The 22,337-nt window shown below is 30.3% G+C and overlaps 2 protein-coding genes and 1 pseudogene across 2 annotated transcripts; all 3 read right to left on the reverse strand.

Annotated features, from left to right (window-relative positions):
• Positions 1-4,754: 4,754 nt before the first annotated feature.
• Positions 4,755-8,566, reverse strand: LOC145951619 (CENP-B homolog protein 2-like; annotated as a pseudogene).
• A 459-nt stretch (positions 8,567-9,025) lies between these two features.
• Positions 9,026-13,531, reverse strand: LOC109818547 (glutamine synthetase cytosolic isozyme 2-like). Its single transcript, XM_020384041.3, has 12 exons — positions 13,234-13,531; positions 12,234-12,273; positions 11,889-11,992; positions 11,668-11,716; positions 11,480-11,586; positions 11,298-11,385; positions 10,874-11,002; positions 10,147-10,221; positions 10,003-10,056; positions 9,759-9,796; positions 9,498-9,657; positions 9,026-9,392 (listed from the first exon to the last, which is right to left on the reverse strand). The coding sequence occupies exons 1-12, from the start codon at positions 13,308-13,310 to the stop codon at positions 9,240-9,242; spliced, it is 1,074 nt and encodes a 357-aa protein (XP_020239630.1). The 5' UTR covers positions 13,311-13,531; the 3' UTR covers positions 9,026-9,239.
• Positions 13,532-14,057: 526 nt separating this feature from the next.
• On the reverse strand, positions 14,058-17,992 carry LOC109818548 (glutamine synthetase cytosolic isozyme 2). The gene is made up of 12 exons (XM_020384042.3): positions 17,815-17,992; positions 17,196-17,235; positions 16,494-16,597; positions 16,252-16,300; positions 16,035-16,141; positions 15,840-15,927; positions 15,410-15,538; positions 15,213-15,287; positions 15,061-15,114; positions 14,816-14,853; positions 14,549-14,708; positions 14,058-14,449 (listed from the first exon to the last, which is right to left on the reverse strand). The coding sequence occupies exons 1-12, from the start codon at positions 17,886-17,888 to the stop codon at positions 14,297-14,299; spliced, it is 1,071 nt and encodes a 356-aa protein (XP_020239631.1). The 5' UTR covers positions 17,889-17,992; the 3' UTR covers positions 14,058-14,296.
• Between the last annotated feature and the right edge of the window lie 4,345 nt (positions 17,993-22,337).

Here is a 22,337-nt window from a genome sequence, read left to right on the forward strand (position 1 = left end):
TAGAGAGCTTCTAACTCTTCCATGCCCAACACCAATCCATTTTTGCCTAATGAAAATGAGACAAACAATCTTTATGTAAATCATGCCTAGTGTTATCGAACTTGCGTTCAACGTCATTTAGGCAAAGAACCACTACTTGACCCACGTCTGATACTATGAAACCCACACCTTGTGTTGTCTAGGCAGAGAGAGTCATTTACTTGATCACATCCGATGCTACACAATTTGCACCTAGTGTCACCAAGTCAGAAAGCTCACAAGGTAATCACACTTGGTGCTACACAATCTCACACCCTACATAACCAAGTCAAAAAGCTCCTAACTGACTCACGCCCAATGCTATCTATCTCACACCTAGCGCCAATAAGGTAGAGAATCTCTAACTCGCATCACACTTGACGCCATGAAATTGTGCCTAGTGCGAAGATGATTTTTGCACTTTGCAAAATAGCGATTTGGATCTAAACACTTGAAAATCAACCCTAAACCAGCATGCAACACACAAAGCGACATATGTACACTACAAGTAAGTCAAATGCAACAAAAGTTCCCACATGCAACCAATAAATTTAATAATTCATCAATTCTTCTCCAAACCACCAAAAAACCAAATACAAGATACTTCCCTTCTCAAATCAACAACATATTCATAAAAGATTAATTCAAGCTACAAGCTACAATGAACATATATAACACAACAATAATCAAATATACAAGTTTTTCCTTATCTCAAATCTTCTAAAGGAGAAGAAGAAAAAGAAGAAGGACCTAAATTCTCTATGAGGTCAACAAAAGAAAATAAATCTTAATAGCTCCAAAGCTCATCTCTTTAACTTTCCTCTTAATTTCTTTAAAAAATGAATTTATGAAGTTCAAATCTTATATAATTTTCTTAAACTTGGACAAGTTTGACTTCAATCCTAGACAAGTCGTAAACAATTAAACTCAAGAATTTTTTTAATCCTTATAATTTTAAAATAAATGAACAACAATTCACATAATCATTTCATTTATAAAATTAATTAAAAAATCATAAAATTCACAATGTTACAAATCACGTCAATAATATATAACAAATTAACTATGAAACATATGATTTCCTTAAAAAAAACAATGAAACATTTTACATCAATATTATAATAATAATAATAATAATAACAATAATAATAATGTTATAAACCATATATTGTTAATAATAATATATTTACATGGACGTTGATCAATATAAAAATTCATATATCATAAATAAAGGGGAAAAAATCCATGCATGAACACTAATAATATATTAGGTTACATTCAACCCATATTTTAGGTCATATATGGTTGTTCCTAAAACCTAAATTAGACCACTTAATTAAATTGGGCTAAAAAAAACTCAGTTCATTCATCTAATCCATACAATTCAATAAAAAAAATTCTCACAAAATCTACACCTACATAAAAGATCTTGTGCATTGAAAAAATATAAAGACTAGTATATAATATGTAGAGAGAAATATTACTTCTATAATTAAATCATACAATTAATAAGTTATACACAAAGGAATGTGAAAGTGAAATAAGATATGATGCAATCGAGTTAATATATATATATATATATATATATATATATATATATATATATATATATATATATAACTGCTTTAGAAATAATATCATTTTAATTCAAATTTTCATCATAAAACATAATGATACCAAAGCTTTTTATATAGGACCATTTATGACAATGCCATATACGTACACCTCATTGGTCGAAAATTCCAAATGAAATTAGACTTGAATTCATAAATAATAAAGTTTTAATGTTTTATAGATAAAAAAAAAAAAAAAAAATTCGTGATCAAAGCTAATACTCCATATCCAGTGAGTAATAAAAGCAGACCATCATAATTCATAAAAAAATAATAATATAATATTAAAAAAAAAAAAAAAAAAACTAGTCGAGTATATATATAATTGAATTCAATGTTAAGTTATCGCCCCCCCCCCCCCCCCCTACATACAATATTAACACTATATTTAAATATAAATAAATAAATAAAACAACAAAAACAATTTTTTTTAATTATTCTTAACGAAACTGGATCTACCAATAATTTGTATATGAAGAAGAAAATTGTTGAATGACAATAAACATGTATAAGGTGGAATTAGTATGGCAAAGCAATAGCGAAGGCACCATTAATTGGAAAACGATAGATCACATACGTGTAGCATTTTGCAATGGCAAACGCTTAACCTTAGCACCGGGATCAACCACATCTTCCTCTCTACCACAAACAGCACCATGTCTCACCCAAAACCCTCTTCCAACCTTCTTCTTCTTCACCCTTCCATTCGTAGAGTTGTCGGTGACAACTTTGTTGTGGTTACTAGAACAAGACTCTACAAGCCTTGAAATGCTTTGCACTTCGTATTCATCAAGAAGGGACACTTTCTTGGTGTCCCCTTCGTTTTCTTCGTTTCCCATATTTCTCATTGCTTCTAACTTGTATCGCGAAGGCCTTGCTGCACGCCGAGTTATTGTAGCCTCAAACTCGGTTATTGTTTTCCCCTTTGAGTTAGACCCCGAGTTGTGTTGGTACCATGCCCATGCAGCGGCTTTCACAAAGGCTGAGTCGTCGTTGGTTGTCTTGTTATTGTTGTTGTTGTCGTCTTTTTTAGGCTTTCTTCTCTCCATGAGAAGGGTTAGAAAGGAAGGCTTCGTGGCCATGAGTGTGATGTGAGAATGTGTGGGAAAATTAAGTTCCACGCAATGCAATAGAGAAAAAGTGAGTAGGTTTGTTTGTTCAATTCATTTCATTCTCTGTTCTTGTGGTTGTGCACTTTCATGTGTCAAGAAAAGTATAAGTCACAATAACTAATTATAACATGGTTTGGCCCATGTGGTTGTCAGATAATTGTATTTAATCACTAGATGCGTGTGTAATTGTGCATGAAAAAACATCCATAAGAAGGGATAAGTCTTTTAGTATTTTAAAAAAAAAAAAAATTTATAATTATTTTATTGGTTTGAAAAAATTTCATTAAAGATTAATCTCTAGAGAAAATCTAACTTGATTGGATCTTCTTTCTAAATTTTTATCATCTACATGAGATCTTATTTGAGAAGGCTAACTTCAATATTACTCAAATCAATTATTAATTAATCTTTAATTTTAGACTAAAAAAAGGTAATTTTAATTTAGTTAAAAAAGAAAAAAGAAAAGAAAAGTATTCGAGAGGTTCTTGCACTGTGGTGGGCTGGGCTCAAGCTGGTCTTCCGTGTGGTGTTGTCAGAAATTAATGGGATCATTTAATTTGGACGCGTGTAGTGGGCCCACTGCGGGCCCTCCTACGAGAATAGGTTCGTTTGTTTGTTATATATGTGGGAAAGGTATATATTGTTCGTTGATGCTTTTTATTCTCATAATTTAATTTTATAAAAGAAGTCATTTTCATATAATAACGTGCCAACTTCTTGTAAGGTTTTTGAAGGTCACAACCACTGAAACCAAGATGTTTGCAATTCACCGGTGTCGTGTGATATATATGGAGTTATTATAATTTGTAAAAAGTTTGCGTGTGATAACTTCAGTTGTAATTTGCAAAATAGTGAGAAGTAATATATGTAAGTGATGAAAAATATTAAATTTCACTATTTATTTAAAAAAAAAATTATTAGTATAAAAGTTTATTTATACAATTTATTTATTTATTTCGAATTTTTTTTCCCACTCATCTAAATAAGAAGAGACAAAGTTTTCTATTTTTTCTTTTCATTTCTGTACATCCAAATAACCCATTTTCACTCTTTATTTTCTACTTTCTATCATTACTATTTATTTTTACATACAAGAAAAAAATTCCTTTTATTTTTTATTTTTTTTTTTCAAATTCACTTCTAATCCAAGAAGATCTGTGACGGAGAAATAAGTTAATTAACCGGATCAAAATTTGCCTCAACTCACTACCCGTTTTAAGAGTAAGTTGGAAATCCTACCTAAACTCAATCCTGCCTTGGGTTGCTTTGTCACGATTTTTTAAAATTAGATTATAAAAAGGTGATTAATTGATTGACCAGCCAAATAAATAAATAAAACAAAACAAATATAAATCATCCAAATATAACTATAAAATATCTCAACAACACTTTTTTATATACAAAATTCAAATTCAAAATCTTACTTAAACAAATCAAGTTTAATGACACTTGAATCAATAAGTAATGTGAATAAAATTCAAATTGATTTGAATCAATCCAATCTATTTTAAAAGATTCGATTCATTTTGAGAAGAAAAAAATCCGAATTAATTTATTATGTAAAATCGATTCAATTCTTGATCCATTTTTATAAAGTGCATTGATTTAGTTCGATTCAATTTTTCTATAAAAAAAAAATCAATTCATATGTAGGTATAAAGTCAATAATCGCATTGTATTAAATTGATCCGATTTTAAAAAAATTGATTCATATTTTTAAAAAATTGAATTAATTTGGTTTATAAAATTGAATCATTTAATCAATCTACTTTTATAAAGTAGATGATTCAATTAAAATTTTTAAAAAAATTGGTTCATGAACATCTCTATTAACAACTTGTTGGTCAACCTACCTATTTAGTTTGTTAATGCTCCTTGTAATATCATATTATCACATATCAATATTTAAGTGACACATAATAAAAAAAAATTAATTTATAAAGATAATGAATGATATTTAGTTACATGTCACATAAAAATTGAATTAAATTTATAGATCACAATGAATGAAATTTAATTACACATTTTTTTCATAGACAAAATTTAAACTCAAAATATTACTTAAAAAGATCAAATTCAATATCATTTAAATTAATAATTTGTTAGTCGATCTACAGTAGAAACTCTTTAAATTAATACTCGGTAAATTAATAAACTCTTTAAATTAATACTCGGTAAATTAATAAACTCTTTAAAATAATAAATTTATCCAGTCCTGATTTGGGTCAATGTAAAAAATTGAAAAACTCGATAAAATAATAAGATAATAATTTTTCGGGAGATCCTTTTATAAATTTCGGTCCCAAGAAAATCATAAATTAATAATTCATAGAAACTGAAAAAAATATATTACACTCTATTGAAATATGATTCGATAGTTGTCTGTTTTCCTTTAAAGTTCAAGTCTATTTGGAGCTCATCTCTAACTTTTCTTATTGCATCCAATAGCTCAGGTGTTGTATTTTTGTATTGTATCATAAAGTTGTGAAGAGTGTTCGACGCCATAAGTGCTTTCTTTCGCGTAACAGATGCTTCGAATAACATTTTGATTTCCATGATTTTAATATTGAGACGTAAAACGAACGAATTATAAGAAGATATGGCACAGAACAATTAATACACACTTTTCTTTTATAGCTATTCAAAGCCCCTGATTTGTACCAGTTGTCATTTGTGGCAAATATGCTTCGAAAAGAGTAGAGAAAAGAGAGGAAAATACCTATTATTAGGAAACGTTAGGATACTAAAAGATAATTGCAGTAGAAACTCTTTAAATTAATACTTGGTAAATTAATAAACTCTTTAAAATAATAAATTTGTCCGGTCCTGATTTGGGTCAATGTAAAAAATTGAAAAACTCGATAAAATAATAAGATAATAATTTTTCGGGAGATCCTTTTATAAATTTCGGTCCCAAAAAAATCATAAATTAATAATTCATAGAAACTGAAAAAAAAATATATTACACTCTATTGAAATATGATTCAATAGTTGTCTGTTTTCCTTTAAAGTTCAAGTCTATTTGGAGCTCATCTCTAACTTTTCTTATTGCATCCAATAGCTCAGGTGTTGTATTTTTGTATTGTATCATAAAGTTGTGAAGAGTGTTCGACACCATAAGTGCTTCCTTTCGTGTAACAGATGCTTCGGATAACATTTTGATTTCCATGATTTTAATATTGAGACGTAAAACGAACGAATTATAAGAAGATATGGCACAGAACAATTAATGCACACTTTTCTTTTATTGCTATTCAAAGCCCCTGATTTGTGCCAGTTGTCATTTGTGGCAAATATGTTTCGAAAAGAGTAGAGAAAAGAGAGGAAAATACCTATTATTAGGAAACGTTAGGATACTAAAAGATAATTACAGTAGAAACTCTTTAAATTAATACTCGGTAAATTAGTAAACTCTTTAAAATAATAAATTTGTCCGGTCTTGATTTGGGTCAATGTAAAAAATTGAAAAACTCGATAAAATAATAAGATAATAATTTTTCGGGAGATTCTTTTATAATTTTCGGTCCCAAGAAAATCATAAACTAATAATTCATAGAAACTGAAAAAAAATATATTACACCCTATTGAAATATGATTCAATAGTTGTCTGTTTTCCTTTAAAGTTCAAGTCTATTTGGAGCTCATCTCTAACTTTTCTTATTGCATCCAATAGCTTATTAGGTGTTGTATTTTTGTATTGTATCATAAAGTTGTGAAGAGTGTTCGACGCCATAAGTGCTTCCTTTCGCGTAACAAATGCTTCAGATAACATTTTGATTTCCATGATTTTAATATTGAGACGTAAAACGAACGAATTATAAGAAGATATGGCACAGAACAATTAATGTACACTTTTCTTTTATTGCTATTCAAAGCCCCTGATTTGTGCCAGTTGTCATTTGTGGCAAATATGCTTCGAAAAGAGTAGAGAAAAGAGAGGAAAATACTTATTATTAGGAAACGTTAGGATACTAAAAGATAATTACAGTAGAAACTCTTTAAATTAATACTCGGTAAATTAATAAACTCTTAAAAATAATAAATTTGTCCGGTCCTGATTTGGGTCAATGTAAAAAATTGACAAACTCGATAAAATAATAAGATAATAATTTTCCGGGAGATCCTTTTATAATTTTCGGTCCCAAGAAAATCATAAATTAATAATTCATAGAAACCGAAAAAAATATATATTACACTCTATTGAAATATGATTCAATAGTTGTCTGTTTTCCTTTAAAGTTTAAGTCTATTTGGAGCTCATCTCTAACTTTTCTTATCGCATCCAATAGCTCAGGTGTTATATTTTTGTATTGTATCATAAAGTTGTGAAGAGTGTTTGACGCCATAAGTGCTTCCTTTCGCGTAACAGGCTCCAAAGACACTGTATCATCTTCGCTGTCATCCTCTGCATTGTTCTCAATGATAGTACCCACAATATCTTCTAAACTCTGAACCTCCGAACATGCTTCATTTTCACCTGGGTAGTTCATTAGATTGTCGATATCCATCTTATTACGATAACCACATTAATTGATCATAGTCTCGAGGTCTTGAGTTTCTTCATCAAAAATTGATTCATCCAAATTTCTTGCAACGTCACTAGCTGAACGAATTTTACAGTGTCGAAAAGCAATTCGCTATTGTTTCTTTTTGAACATCTATTGTCCAAGCTGGGATTGCCAAATTGATAGCATCAAGGACATTTATCTTCCCTGGATCAGATTGTCCCACCTCATAACCTTCCAATATTTTGCGGTAAAACCTTCTACGATAATGCATCTTGAAAGCTCTTATTATCCCAGCATCGCAAGGTTGAATCTTTGATGTCATGTTTGGTGGTAAGAAGAACAACTCAACGCTTCTTAGCCCTTCAATATTTCTTGGATGTGCTGGACAATTATCCATCACAAGTAGAACTCTTCTACCATGCATCATTTGGTCAAATGAACGAACATATTCATCAAAAAGCACACTAGTCATCCATGTTTTTTTGTTAGCTCGATACTGACAATTCAAGCTATTCATGTTGACATTCTTAAAGCAACGAGGCTTTGCATATTTCCCAATAATCCATAGAGGGATTTTTTCAGAGCCATCTTCATTGCAACAAATAACTACCGTCAGCCTTTCTTTATCTTGTTTTCTTCCTTCAAGTTGTTTTGTTGCCAGTGAATGATCATCTTGTAGCCTATAAAACAACCCAGTTTCATCCATATTGAAAACATCTTTCATAGGGAACTGATCAATTTTCTCTCGAATCGATACCAATTTCTGCTCCATGTCTTGTACATCAACAGATCCACTCTCGTCAAAACGACGAAATGACTTTATGCCATGTCGGTGCTTGAATTTCCCAACCCTTCCTATAGAGAAGTTAAAATCTGAAACATCATGAGGGTACACGAGTTTCATTGTATCTCTTGCCTTCTGCAAAATTAATTCTCCTGTGATATTCACACGTTCTTGATGCTGGAGAAACCACTCATAAACAACCTTCTCCATGTCAGGATATTTTGCTGGTTTGTGTCTTTTGATCTCTGCTCTTCCCTTTTTCTATTTCAGCAGAGAGATAGTCATCTGACCGCTTAAGTGTGTTTGATATTGTTCTTTGACTAACTTTCAAATGAAATTTTCCCTCAAACCATCTCTGCAAGTCTTTTTGTGTGCTTACAGGATTATCTCTCTTATACTCACACAACTCCTTAAGTATTTGATCTGACATAGTTGATTTTGCAACACCTTTTAGATGAGAAGCCATCTTGTGAGATATGGTTTGAATACTCTAACACATTCATGTAATTTATATATGCCAAACTTACTTAAGAATACATTGAACACATTTGTTCCTCTTGTTTACATTTACTATACTTCAAAAGTCATTATTGATTTTCAATGCATATGTACTTCAAAAGTCATTACGTATTGATTTTCAATGCATATGTACTTCAAAAGTTACTAATTTACGTTGAGTCCCAAGGTTCGCTGCAACGAAATTTTAAGAGGCATAGACTAATTTACCTTTTTGTTTGGTATATACAATATAATTACTTAAAAACTCTTTAAATTAATAATTATTAATTTATCGATAAATTAATAACTCTCTAAATTAATAAATTTTTCCGGTCTTGACATTATTAATTTAAAAAGTTTCTACTGTATTTATTTAGTAAATAAATTAATACTCGACATAATATCATATTATTACGCATTGATATTCATGTGACCCATAATAAAATTTTCAATTTATAAAAGATAATAAATCATATCTAATTACATATCACATAAAAATTGAATTAAAATTATATATAAATTTATCCATCTAGCAAGTCAAATGAAATAATCCAATGAGTTGATTATTTTACAATCATTTAAAAAACATATATTTAACTGCTAGTCAGAATTTGACCATGAGAGAGTTATTCGTATATATTAAGAAAGTCTCAAGTGTAACATATGGTGATTTCTAAAGTAATAAAAGTGTAGTTTTTTTGGGTACTTATGGTTTCTGGAGAATGGTTGTCTCTGCAATCATGGAAGTGACCACGTAAGGATCCATGTTAGAAGAAGGCCTCCTGTCCTCAAAATAGCCCTTCCCTGCCTTCTCTGTGTCCCTCCCTACCCTTATAGAAGCACCACGGTTTGCAACGCCCTGCATGCACAACACAATCATAACAATCGATTATACTACGTTATAATCGATTATTCATATAGTTTTTATATAAGTTCGGTTCCTTAATAATATTTTGTTGCTTACCCACAAGAAGGTGTTCATGTCAGCTGTCTCGTGTTGTCCAGTCAAACGACGTTCATTGCCTTCTCCATAAGCAGCAATGTGCTCCTTGTGTCTCTTTTCCAATTTGCCAATTGCTTTTTTAATAACTTCAAAGCCACCCTCGTTTCTCATGGACTTGGTACTGCATGTAACATATAATATATCATCCACTTGTTAAATGTTAAGCCTCAAACCAAAAATGACACTATGTTAATTACTCATTCTTTAAGTGATAAAGATTACCTGTAATTCGTATGAGCACCAGCACCATTCCAATCTCCCTGGTTTGTAACCACTCAACCAAAATGACACGAATCAATATCGATATCGCCACACAAAATTCATTAACCATATATATAAAAAGAGTATCCGGTGACAATAATATATGAATGTTCAAGATTATTTTACTTAAATTTAATTTTAACCAAATGTTTTGATCCTGCATAGAAAAAAAAAATTGAAAGCAGATTAGTATGGGATTATCCACCTTAATCGGTTGAGGGTCAATGGAAAGCACCACCCCAGCAATCTCGGTGATTCTCTGTTAACACAAAGTGAGAATTAGCTGAAATATTTACAAATTAAAGGAAGAATTTGATGACAGTAGTGAGAGTAGTGATATGCTAAGTACCTCCAAAATGTAACGTGCAACCCACAACTCGTCACTGGCAGAGATGCCAACCGATGGACCAATTTGAAATTCCCACTACATATCATCACGAATGGATTGAAATAAAAGGAGTTAGAATTTTATAAAAGGATATATTGGATTAAAAACAAAAGATATGAAATATAAGTGTTTCAGCGAGCATGGTCCTCCACACCAGAAAAAAGAAAATCATCAACATTGTCTTAAGCAGAAGGTTACATAATATGCACACAATCTACGGTATGCATAAAATATAAAATATAAATTTAAACTTTATTATTTTCATTGAAATCTCTACTATTAAAAAATTAGGAAAAGAAACTGCATATGTCACACTGAATTAATTACGTCAACCTATATATAGACCCACATTAATGCGCAAAAAAAAAAAAAAAAGACACTTACATTATAAAAAGGCTGTACACAACAACGGATATGACAAGTGACAATGTCGAGCAATGCAACTAGCGGAGTGTCTAAAGTTTAGTGTCGGCTAAAACATTTTTTTGAATGTGAATTTAAGTTAAATTTAATTTTACAAATTTGCTGATATGAGATCTCTGATATACTCTAACTACCTTAAAAACTAAAATCTTAGGTCAAAAGTTTACATGAGTGGAGTTTGGAAGGGAGCTTGTGACTAAACTCCACATTAGTTGGAACAGTAAGGTTGAAGAACAGTGAACGTGAAAATTCTATTTAAAATTACCTGACCAGGCATCACTTCTCCATTAATCCCAGTAATATTAATGCCCGCATAAACACAGGCTTTGTAATGTGAGTCAACAATTTCACGCCCGAAAGCCTTGTCAGCACCAGTACCACAATAGTATGGTCCCTGTAAAAAACAACATAGAATACATAATACATGTAACAATAAGTCAATAACAAAACATAACAGAGAATTAGCATAGTAAGTCAGCCATTAAAACACCAACAAGATTAAATTGGTTCCAAAATTCAATAACCTTTCATACAGAAAATTTTACCTCATCAATAAAATGTATACATAAATAATTGTGGTCAACACAATATTTTGTAAGTGAACTGAATCCTTTAATGAATGTCATTCCAAACAAATTTAGATTGTCCATCCAATTTTCCATTTAAAAGATTGAAAAGCAAATTTTCACCTGCGGCCCAGGAAAACCGCCAATAGGCCAACCAAAAGGCCATTGGACATCTTTCTGCAACAAGGTGTATTCCTGCTCAATGCCAAACCTATTTAGAGTTCATAAAGCAACTTTTAGTTGAGAAAAAAAAAATCGTAGTAAAAGGTGATTAGAAACTAAGGAAGCAACAATAGAAACCATACCAGGGTTCTTCAGCAACAACATCAGGATGGCTTAATATCTTTGCAGCATTATGTCTCTTGTTGGTAGGAATGGGTTCCCCAGCAGCAGTGTAAGCATCACACATAACCTGAAATCAATTGCAATTGAAAGATTAATGGTTGCACCATGGAGACAAGTTTAACTGAAGAAAAATGTACTGATTACATACCAGGATATTGTTACCCCTCCTGAATGGATCCTTGAAAATTGCTTGTGGACTGTTGTATTCGATTAAGATACACAACATTAACAAGCAAAGTTTGGAAATAACCAATCCTAAATATGTAATATAACAGTACAAATTTAACAGAAAATGAAACAAAATTTAAAAGTATATACTTGGAAAAAATGATCGCGTGGAGTTAGGAAAAGAAAAAAAAAAAGGCTTACTATAAGATCACTTCACTATCTTGTCCAGGAGCTTGACCAGTGCTGGAACCATCATAGCTCCACTTGGGAAGCTTCGAAGGGTCGTTAACCGATCCCGAGAGAGTCTATATCCAAAATCATTTGATAATTTGCATTAGTTACCAGCCAAATAAACAAGCTGAAATTAATACATACTTTTTTAAGCTGGATGAGATACTCAATTGGAAAAACTTCTTGAAACTATAAAGATATTTTTAATAATTTTAAACAATTAAGCTGTTTAAAATATCCAAAAAAAAATTATTGGACAAAAAAAAATTCAATTTTCATCTTTTACTTATGGTTACAAAAGTGAAAGTAAATTACCCTTGCTTTGCTCCTCATGTCGATACCAGATCCACCGATCCTATCATAATGAAAATAAAAGGGGGTAAGCGTTGATAAAGAGGGGAGAAAGCAATTTAAAAAACAAGTTAGAAAATAAGCATGTTAGTTGAATTCGATGAGAAACAGAGCAAGGAGTTAATGCTTACGTAGAATGAGTATAAATAGTAATTTTAGTAAACCCACAAACAAGCTAAAATCATAAAACTGTTCTAGCTAATTTTTGTCTAACCGCGACACAATGCAAACAAGCCAAGGAAGCCTCTTTCGAAACATTTCATCAACAAATTAAATCACAATCACAATAACACTTACTCATAGGCCTTCTTCTAGTAACATAATTTAATACAATTGATAAATAAATATGCTCCTTAAGAATGTATAAAAAATTCGATACTTAACATATGAAAATTCCAAAGAAGTCAATCTTTTAAATAGATCTTCATTCGTAGATGGAAAGGTTATTCTTTTTCTCCAATTGTAGCAGACAAACAATTTAAGGCATGATCATCTATAGTTTAAAACCAAGCACGATCACCAAAGGACAGAGTCGAAGCAGAGGAAACGTTGTTAGATTTATGGTCAAAGAGAGGGAGAAAATCATAAAACCAAAACAATATTATTCAAGTAAATTTACTGAGGAAACAAAAATAATTAAATGTAATAAGGAATATAACATAATAACATCATGGCAATTGGCAAACACGTGCACTTTGACGTAAAATAAAAGGAAAAGAGAAAAACAAGGGAAATAGAAGAATCCAGAGAGTATTAGAGAACAATGTAATGGATCAAAAGGAAGATACATAAAAATAAATCACACCCATGAAAAAAATTATAAAAAAAAAAACATAAAGAGAATCATTTTTCCAACACACCTCACGTACATCCATGCACATGAGAAAGACAGAAGCATGGCATATTGCAATGCTTGTGTATACGTGAAAGAGGTTAAGGTTGAAAAATAGAGGGAGACACTAACCATATGTACTCGGCGATCACCTTCTCTGTGATGTCTAAGAGATTAAGGTTGATTAGATCGGAGAGTAACGACGACATCTTTAAGCAATCACAACCTTCAGCTGAGACTCTTCAGAGAGAGAACTTTTTTTTTACACCATGTTTGCCTTTTTTTAAAATAATTAATTTCTGTTAAGGTATCTAATTCAGCAACTTTAGTCGATCTCTCTTCGCAATCACTTTTTTTCATCCACATACTTGTTTAAGGATCTGACCCTAATTTCGCTTATGACAAATGACATATTGGTTCTAATGCAATCTCTGAATTACTAAAACAAAATTTACAAATATTATTGCTCTGATTTAAATAAACAAGAGTATCGCTAGAGTTAGAAATGGATACAGTATAGACTTGTAGCCGCTAATGGAATTACCCATTACCCCTTTTAAAAATTTGTTAAGTTTTTAGTAACTAAATAAATGTATTTTACAGAAGATTATACGTGCAATTTAGCTAACTAAATAAATGTATTTTAAACTTGCAAGGGAGAGAAATATAAGTCATCCAGATTAAAAAATGGTTATTATACACTCATTTTTTTTCTTTTAAAAATCTTATTTTCAATTTTTATTTTCTTTTTCTATCATGTCACTATAATATGTATTACTATATCTCTTTTTCTTTTTCTTTTTCTTGCTATCTCATTCTTTCCTCTGCCCAAAATTTCGTGGTCCTTTAGTTATTTGCAGTGTGGACGAACCATTATCAAACCCATTATTAAGCCGGGTAGAGTTATGCAGAAGTTAATTGGTGAAAGAGAAATGCTAAGATGCTTCACAAAAATATCAGCATCAAATAACAACATAATATTAATAATTGAGGGCCATTACATTATTTGTAACACTTTAAACGTACAGTTCGTAAGGGAATGAAACAACAGTTAATCTTCCCTTGGAAATCAGTAGCAGCAACAAACAAGGCCTAACAACAGTGGGAACAAGATCTCAAAGAAAGCTTAGAAAAAGAAATTGACCATCCCAACATAGAAACAACGAAGGACACACGTGTGTGTTTCTGAGGCTGCTTATGGTTTCCAGAGAATGGTTGTCTCTGCAATCATGGAAGTGACAACATAAGGGTCCATGTTAGACGCAGGCCTTCTATCCTCAAAATAGCCCTTCCCTGCCTTCTCAGTGTCCCTCCCTACCCTTATAGAAGCACCACGGTTTGCAACGCCCTGCATGACCATAACAATCGATTATTGTACATTATAATCGATTATTCACATAGTTTTAAATAAGTTTGTTTCTTTAATATTATTTTGTTGCTTACGTACCCATAGGAAGGTGTTCATGTCAGCTGTCTCGTGTCGTCCTGTCAAACGACGTTCATTGCCTTCTCCATAAGCAGCAATGTGCTCCTTGTGTCTCTTTTCCAATTTGCCAATTGCTTTTTTGATGATTTCATAGCCACCATCGTTTCTCATGGACTTGGTACTGCATGTAACATAATATATCATCCACTTGTCAAGTATCAAACCAAAAATGACATTATGTTAATTATTAAGTATTAACTAACCCATTCTTTAAGTGACCACGATTACCTGTAATTTGTGTGAGCACCAGCACCATTCCAATCACCCTGGTTTGTGAGAACAACACCAAATGACACGAGTCAATATCATCACACCAAATTCAATAACCACAACCATCAACCATGTATTAAGAGTATAATGTTTAATATTCATTTACTTAAATTTAAATTTAACGTGGCCTCAGTTTTTGTGTGCCAAAACAAGAATAGAAGTTGGGGGAAAAATTGAAACGGGATGAGTATGGGATTATCCACCTGAATTGGTTTTGGGTCAAAAGAAAGCACCACTCCAGCAATCTCAGTGATCCTCTGTTAACACAAATAAGGATATTAGCCACAATATTAAAAAAAAAAATAGTCTTTTTCTAAAAAGTTAATGTTAAGTTAGTCATGTGCTTATTTAGTACCTCCAAAATGTAACGAGCTACCCACAATTCGTCACCAGCAGAGATGCCAACCGATGGACCAACTTGGAATTCCCACTACACATCATGAAGAATGGATTGAATTATAAAAGTTATAATTAAAAGACAACAATATATTAGAGGGAAAAAAGATATGAAATATAAGGGTAAAGAATGATGAATATGAAGATCATGGTTACCTGTCCGGGCATCACTTCTCCATTAATTCCACTGATGTTAATGCCTGCATAAAGACAGGCTTTGTAATGTGAGTCAACAATATCACGCCCGAAAGCCTTGTTAGCACCAGTACCACAATAGTATGGTCCCTGTTGAACAAGTAAAAAACAAAATGTAACAATGAGTCAATAAAAAAACATAACGAAGTTAATTAGCATAATAAGTCACAAGACTGAAGAGTCAGCCATAAAAACACTAATAATTTAAAATTGGCTTGAGAAGTTTATACCCTTTCATAAAAAGAAACATATATGGTGTCAATAAAATGTATACATTATTAATCAAAAGCCTAATTTAAGTAACGATATTAAATGAATGTCATACCAGACAAATTTTATACATAAGACACCAAATCTTGCATTTTAAGGATTGAAGAATACGAATTTTTACCTGGGGCCCAGGAAAACCACCAAGAGGCCATCCAAGAGGCCATTGGACATCTTTCTGCAACAAGGTGTATTCCTGCTCAAGGCCAAACCTATTTGGACATCACATCATGCAGTAATGTTTGGTTTAGAAAAAAAGGGGGAAAATCGTAGTAAAAAGTCATTAGAAACTGCAAGGAAGCAACAATAAATACCATACCAGGGTTCTTCAGCAACAACATCAGGATGGCTGAATATCTTTGCAGCATTGTTTCTCTTGTTGGTAGGAATGGGTTCCCCAGCAGGAGTGTAAGCATCACACATAACCTGAAATCAATTTCAATTGAAAGATATGACATGATCAATCCATGGAAACAAATTTAACTGAAGAAAGATTTACTGATCACAAATAAAATAGTGGACAAGAAGAAAAATACCAGGATATTGCTACCCCTCCTGAATGGATCCCTGAAAATTGCCTGTGGACTATTGCATTTGATTAAGATACACAACATTAGTAGGAAAATATTGGAAAATAACTAATCCAAATTTACCAAAAAAATGAAACAAGATTCAAAAGTGTATACTAAGAATAGATGATCAAATGAGAATAGAAAAAGGGCTTATTGTACAAAAAATAAATAAATAAAATTAATTAATTAATAACATAAAAACTTACTATAAGATCACTTCACTATCTTGTCCAGGAGCTTGACCAGTGCTGGAACCATCATAGTTCCACTTGGGAAGCTTTGAAGGGTCTCTAACTGGTCCTGAGAGAGTCTATATCCAAAATCATTTTACATTTCCATTGGTTAGTAGTTACCAGCAAAATATATAAAACCTGAAATTAATACACACTTTTCTCGTTTTATTTTAGGACAAGTGAATGATTTTAATAAGGTTATTTTAATCATTGAGAATTTCTTTTAAAGTTATTAAATTTAAAATAAAAATAGAGACAAAAATGATAAATGAAAATAAATAAGACGTTAAAGAAAAGTTCTTAAAAGAAACTAACAAACAAAACTTCTGTATAGGACGAATGAGGAACGCACAAAAAAGAAAGAATATACCTAACGTGGAGTGGGGTCATATTTTAAAAACAAATATTAATTTAAAAATTGGGAAAATTTAAACAAACTTGAGAAAAAAATGATTATTCGCGTGGTTTATTTGAAATCCATCTCATAAAAAGGTCATTTTCCTTTAATAAAAATAAAAAGAGTTCTATAGAGACCTAGTGTGAAGGAAGATTATAAAAAAAAATTAATAATTTTCAAACAATAAGACTGTTTAAAATTAAAAATTAAAAATTTATTGGACAAAAAATTCAATTTTCATCTTTTACTTTTGGTTACAAAAAGGTGAAGTAAATTACCCTTGCTTTGCTTCTCATGTCCATGCCGGATCCACCAACCCTATCATAAAGAAAGTAAAAGAGTGTTAAGTGTTTTTCTTTCTTATGTTTACAAAGTCAGCAAAATCAAACCTAAATTTCCATGCATATACTTCAATCTTTGATCACTAGCTCAATTCTAATAAAGGTGGCAAGTGTTGATTAAGGGTGGGGAAAATTGAAAATAAAATAAATAAATAAAAAAACTAGAAAAATACATTAGCATGGTATTTGAATTAGACCAGAAACGGGGGAAGGAGTTAATGTAATGCCAATGTGGTGTCAATATGCACATTAAAGTATGGACTCTGTAATAAATGAAAAACAAACGACACGCAAGCTAAAACCATAAAACAGAAAAACAGGGGAAACAGAGTAATAGTACAGAGTCTAGTAGATAGCTCTGTGATCAATCAAATGGAAGATGAGCTAAAACAAAACACACCCATTAAGAGAATAATTGTGGCACACGTACATCCATGCACGTTGGAACGCATAGAAGCGTTCCAATGCCATATGCAAAGTTGTTCTGTTTTTACGTGCAGGAGCAGGGGAAACAGAGGAAATGAGTATGTAGGGAAAAACAAAGAGAAGCACTAACCATATGTACTCGGCGATCACCTTCTCCGTGATGTCGGAGAGATTAAGGTTGATAAGATCAGAGAGTGACGACATCTTCAAGAAACCAAAACTTTCAGCGGAGACTCTTCGTACACACAATTTTTCTCTTTCTCTTTTCTTCTTCTTTTCTTCGTTTCACACACTCGATACAAGGTTGTTGCCGCGTAGTGTGGGTTTTATAGTGCTATCTCTCAATTACCAGAACAAAATTAACAAATGTTTAAAATAACTTTTTAATGATAAAACAGACTTTTCCCTCATAGAGTGCGGATCCTTTAATTAATTTTTTTTTTTTAGCTATAAACAGATAATGCTGTTGTTCAGTTTTTATCTTAACTATGGTAGAATTTTTTAGCTCCGATGTTGGGTTATAGCAATAATGTTTTATAATTCTATAGTGATTTATTTATTTATTGCATATTGTTGAAGCTAGCTCTTGCAAGCATGTATGTATTGCTGTGTACTTGAAATTAATGTGTTATTTAAACCCCAAAGGTCATTTCATATATTTTTTTTTAAATAAAATTAAATTATCTATTTAGACGATTTTGCCGTTTCAACTTCATTAATTACGAGATATTTTCTTTTTGCTCCCTCATATAAACATTCTAATTAGTGATAGACTATACTTTAATAACCCTAATTAGATTAGTGATGGACTATACTGTAATAACCCTAATTAGGATTTAAATATTAGACTTTGATATAATTTTAATCATTTAAATTTAGAATAAGTTTATTTTTAATCTCTTAATATAAAATTAAATTTTTTAATCTTGTAATTTCAAAAGGATGTGTTTTAGTCTCTTATGATCATCTACAAATGATAAGTTGATTTAGTTGTGTAGTATCAATTAAGTTTGATATAATTTTCATAAATAATGATACTAATAAATTAATTTTGTGTCAAATTTACTAGTGTTATTTGGATAGGTTGAAAAAAAAAACTTTTAAAAATTTATAGAGATTGAAAAATAATTTTAAATTTGAATGATTAAAAATATATTTTTTCTCAAGTATGATGAATTAAAAATACATTTAAACTTAAATATCATAATTAATGTATCTATATATAAAGAGAGCTTGGGATCATATTTGATATGTTGTGAGGAACACTTTATATTTGGCTTTATATAACTTTTTTTATGAATAAAATAATTTCAATGACGACGATATATATTAAACATAAATTTTTATGTATTTATTCCAATTTCACCATTAGGTCAATTTCAATGTTATTTTATATACTTTTCTAATTACACTAATTTATATATGTATAAATCTTAAAGGCTTAAATATGTTTTTAGTCCCTCAAATTTAGGATAAATTTGTTTTTGGTCTTTCAAATTTAAAATTATTGGTTTTAGTCCCTGTAATTTCAAAAAATCTTATTTTAGTCCTTATATTCAAATTTTGTTAAGAAATTTATCAAACATTATTGCATAAAATCTACCTATTAGTGTCCTTATTAGTGAAAATATCACATTAAATCCGGTTGATATTGCATAACTATATTAATTAGTGATTTTCAAATATGTTATTGATGACCTAAGGGACTAAAATAAAATTTTTGAAAATTACAGGAACTAAAAATAACAATTTTAAATTTGAGGGACTAAAAACAAATTTGTCTTAAATTTGAGGGACTAAAAACACATTTAAGCCAATCTTAAATCATATTACATTTGAGTAAAGAATAACAAATTTAACTTCCTAGTGAAAGATTGAAAACTTTATTCTTTAAAAGAAAGAAATGTTTATGAAACCTACTCTATTAATATCTATATTAAGTGCTAAATTGGCATATTAATTAAATGCCGCATAGAATGCATATTTGGCACAATAATTCAGTCCTTGAATGATTAGAAAATGAAAACGATGCACATTTTGTGTTCCCTAAATTATTACAACATGAGAAACGACGTGATTTGTAAGAATTGTATATCTAGAAGATTCAATTTTTGTTATTCATTTTCCATCTCAATTTCCATTGACCCTTTGTAACTTCATCTCCAAGAAAATCAGACATAGAATGCATGCAATCTCTACTCAAAGGAGAAGATTGTAAAGAGGCTCCAAATTGAAGTCCTTGTTGGCCTTATGTTCATATCCACAGTCATCCTTTGAGGAGTCAAGTTTTTGAAAGTTTGACTTTTTCTCCAAAGAGTTCATAGTATTTTGGTTAGTTTGATATACATGATGCTTGTGGTTCCTATCTTTTTATATAGTGTAATGTTTCCTTTATTTAGGGTTTACTATGTTATGCTTTATTATCCATTTATGTTTCTGGCATTCTCATTTATATGGTTTTTAATTTGGTTGTGCACATCGTGGAGTAGAACATATAGCATGTTGCATGTATGTCCCTTCTATGATACCTCATTTTTAATTTATGTTTTTGTTTATCTACTTACATGTCCAATGAAGTAACACTTGCACCTTTTTAGTTTTAAGGTGGAAAATGGAAATTACAAAAATTTATGAAAAAGGAAAACTTGAAAACATTTTTAATACATTTTCTTTTATATAAAATAGATCGATTGTCTCATACCTCCTATCTCTGTGGCCAAAAATAACAAAGGGAAAAGGAGAGAGACTGAAAAAGTTGAAAAGAGATGATAAAGAAGTTAAAAAACAAAAAAATTGACAGATACAGCGGATCAGAAAAAAAGTGGGATAGGGAGAATCCAATTCTGTTTGTTGACCAAAAAGTTGAATGATGTCCCCAAAAAAAAGTAAAAAAAATAAAATAAAATAAAACGAAAATTAGAATTACTAATTTGATTCAAATGGGAAAATTTTGAATTGATTTAATTTGAATTTAATATTATTCTCAAATTAATCTAAAACAAACTATAATTTTTTTATTATCAAATCAATCAATTATTTTTACCTCAAATAAATTTCGAGCAAAACTATAAACACTTTTTAATTATGTTATCGATACAAAATATTTATAAATGTTGTAGATGATTAAGTTGAATAATCTAATCGATTATTTTTAATAAATCTTTCTTTTCAACATTTAATTTTAATTTATAAGATTTAAACTCGATATTTAATAATTTTAATTTATAAGACTCAAATATTTTATTTAAAAAGACTAAATTAATATCACTCACAGAGTCACATTAGGTACTTATTGATATCAAATTAACTGTGTAGAACATCACTTTCGAGTACTAAATTATGGTGCCAAATGCACATTCCATGTGTACTTGCAACATTTCCGTCATGATTAACTAATGCTAATAAAGATAAGGACCAGAGTGAATGATGAACTGATGGACTAAAGTCAGGAGAACATTTTTTTTTTTAGGAACTAAAGCAATTGATTCCGGTATTTTTAAAAACTAAATTGATGATTGTTTTATTATATTTAAGATTTTGAGAAAATATTGGCAGTTCTTTTCTTTTTCTTATTGACTAAAAATCATGTCGGAATTACAAAAGTTATGTAAAACTCACTAAGTTTCATATAAATTTGAATTAACTTTGAAAGTGTGCGGAAAATAATCTTTTATTTACTTTGCGCTAAAATTTACTCAAATGCGCAAATTTATTATCTTAATATATATGATGTGCATAGCTTATTTTTGTTGTTAATCAGGAATTACCACACACATACACATGTTTTCATGTTGGTGAGATATTATCTGTTTTGGATCTAGTCTTCACAGTTTGTTTTTGAACATTATGTAAAAGGTCTCTTGACCAATAAAGATAAGTGTGTATATAAATTTATGTTCATCCTCTTCTTTAAATGATGTAGAACTTTTCTTGCATCTCAATAATTTTGAGTCAAATCATAGTGCTTACAAAGCATATATATATATATATACTTTAGATGGTGGGAAGAAGAGGAAAAATAATAATAATAACAAAGCATATATATATATACTTTAGATGGTGGGAAGAAGAGGAAAAATAATAATAATAATGTTGCATGTGCAACAAATTTAAAAGAGCTACTTAACAAACCCCAAAATAATTGATGACGAAGGTCCAGCAGAAGAAATAAATGCAGCATCACTTATCACACAGTATTGAAATATATATATATATATATATATATATATATATATATATATATATATATATATATATATATAAGTGACTAACAAACACATTTCATTCTCAATAAAACATATACGCAATTTCCTTATATGATATGTTCCCAAAACAAAATATCATATAGGAATATACGAGTATAATTTACTACTTTTTTTTTATCAATCTCATGTTTTTTAAATCCCAAAGGTCGTTTAACAAAAAAAAAAAAACTTGTTTTATGCAGCTACCCGATTCTGCACTCTAAATTTCAGATATTTTGCCCTTCCAATAAACAATCTATAATCTTGTAGCCCCATTTACATCCTATCATAAAAAGGATAATATTCATTTTTCAATTTTTTTATATAGTTAAGTTAATGTTTTAGTTTTTACTTTTAACTATTTTTATCTTAATTTCTACATAATAAAATCTCTACATGTACTAGTTCT

This window comes from Cajanus cajan, chromosome 9, assembly GCF_000230855.2.
Source record: "Cajanus cajan strain Asha chromosome 9, NIPB_CcT2T_4, whole genome shotgun sequence".
Classification (NCBI taxonomy): Eukaryota; Viridiplantae; Streptophyta; class Magnoliopsida; order Fabales; family Fabaceae; genus Cajanus; species Cajanus cajan.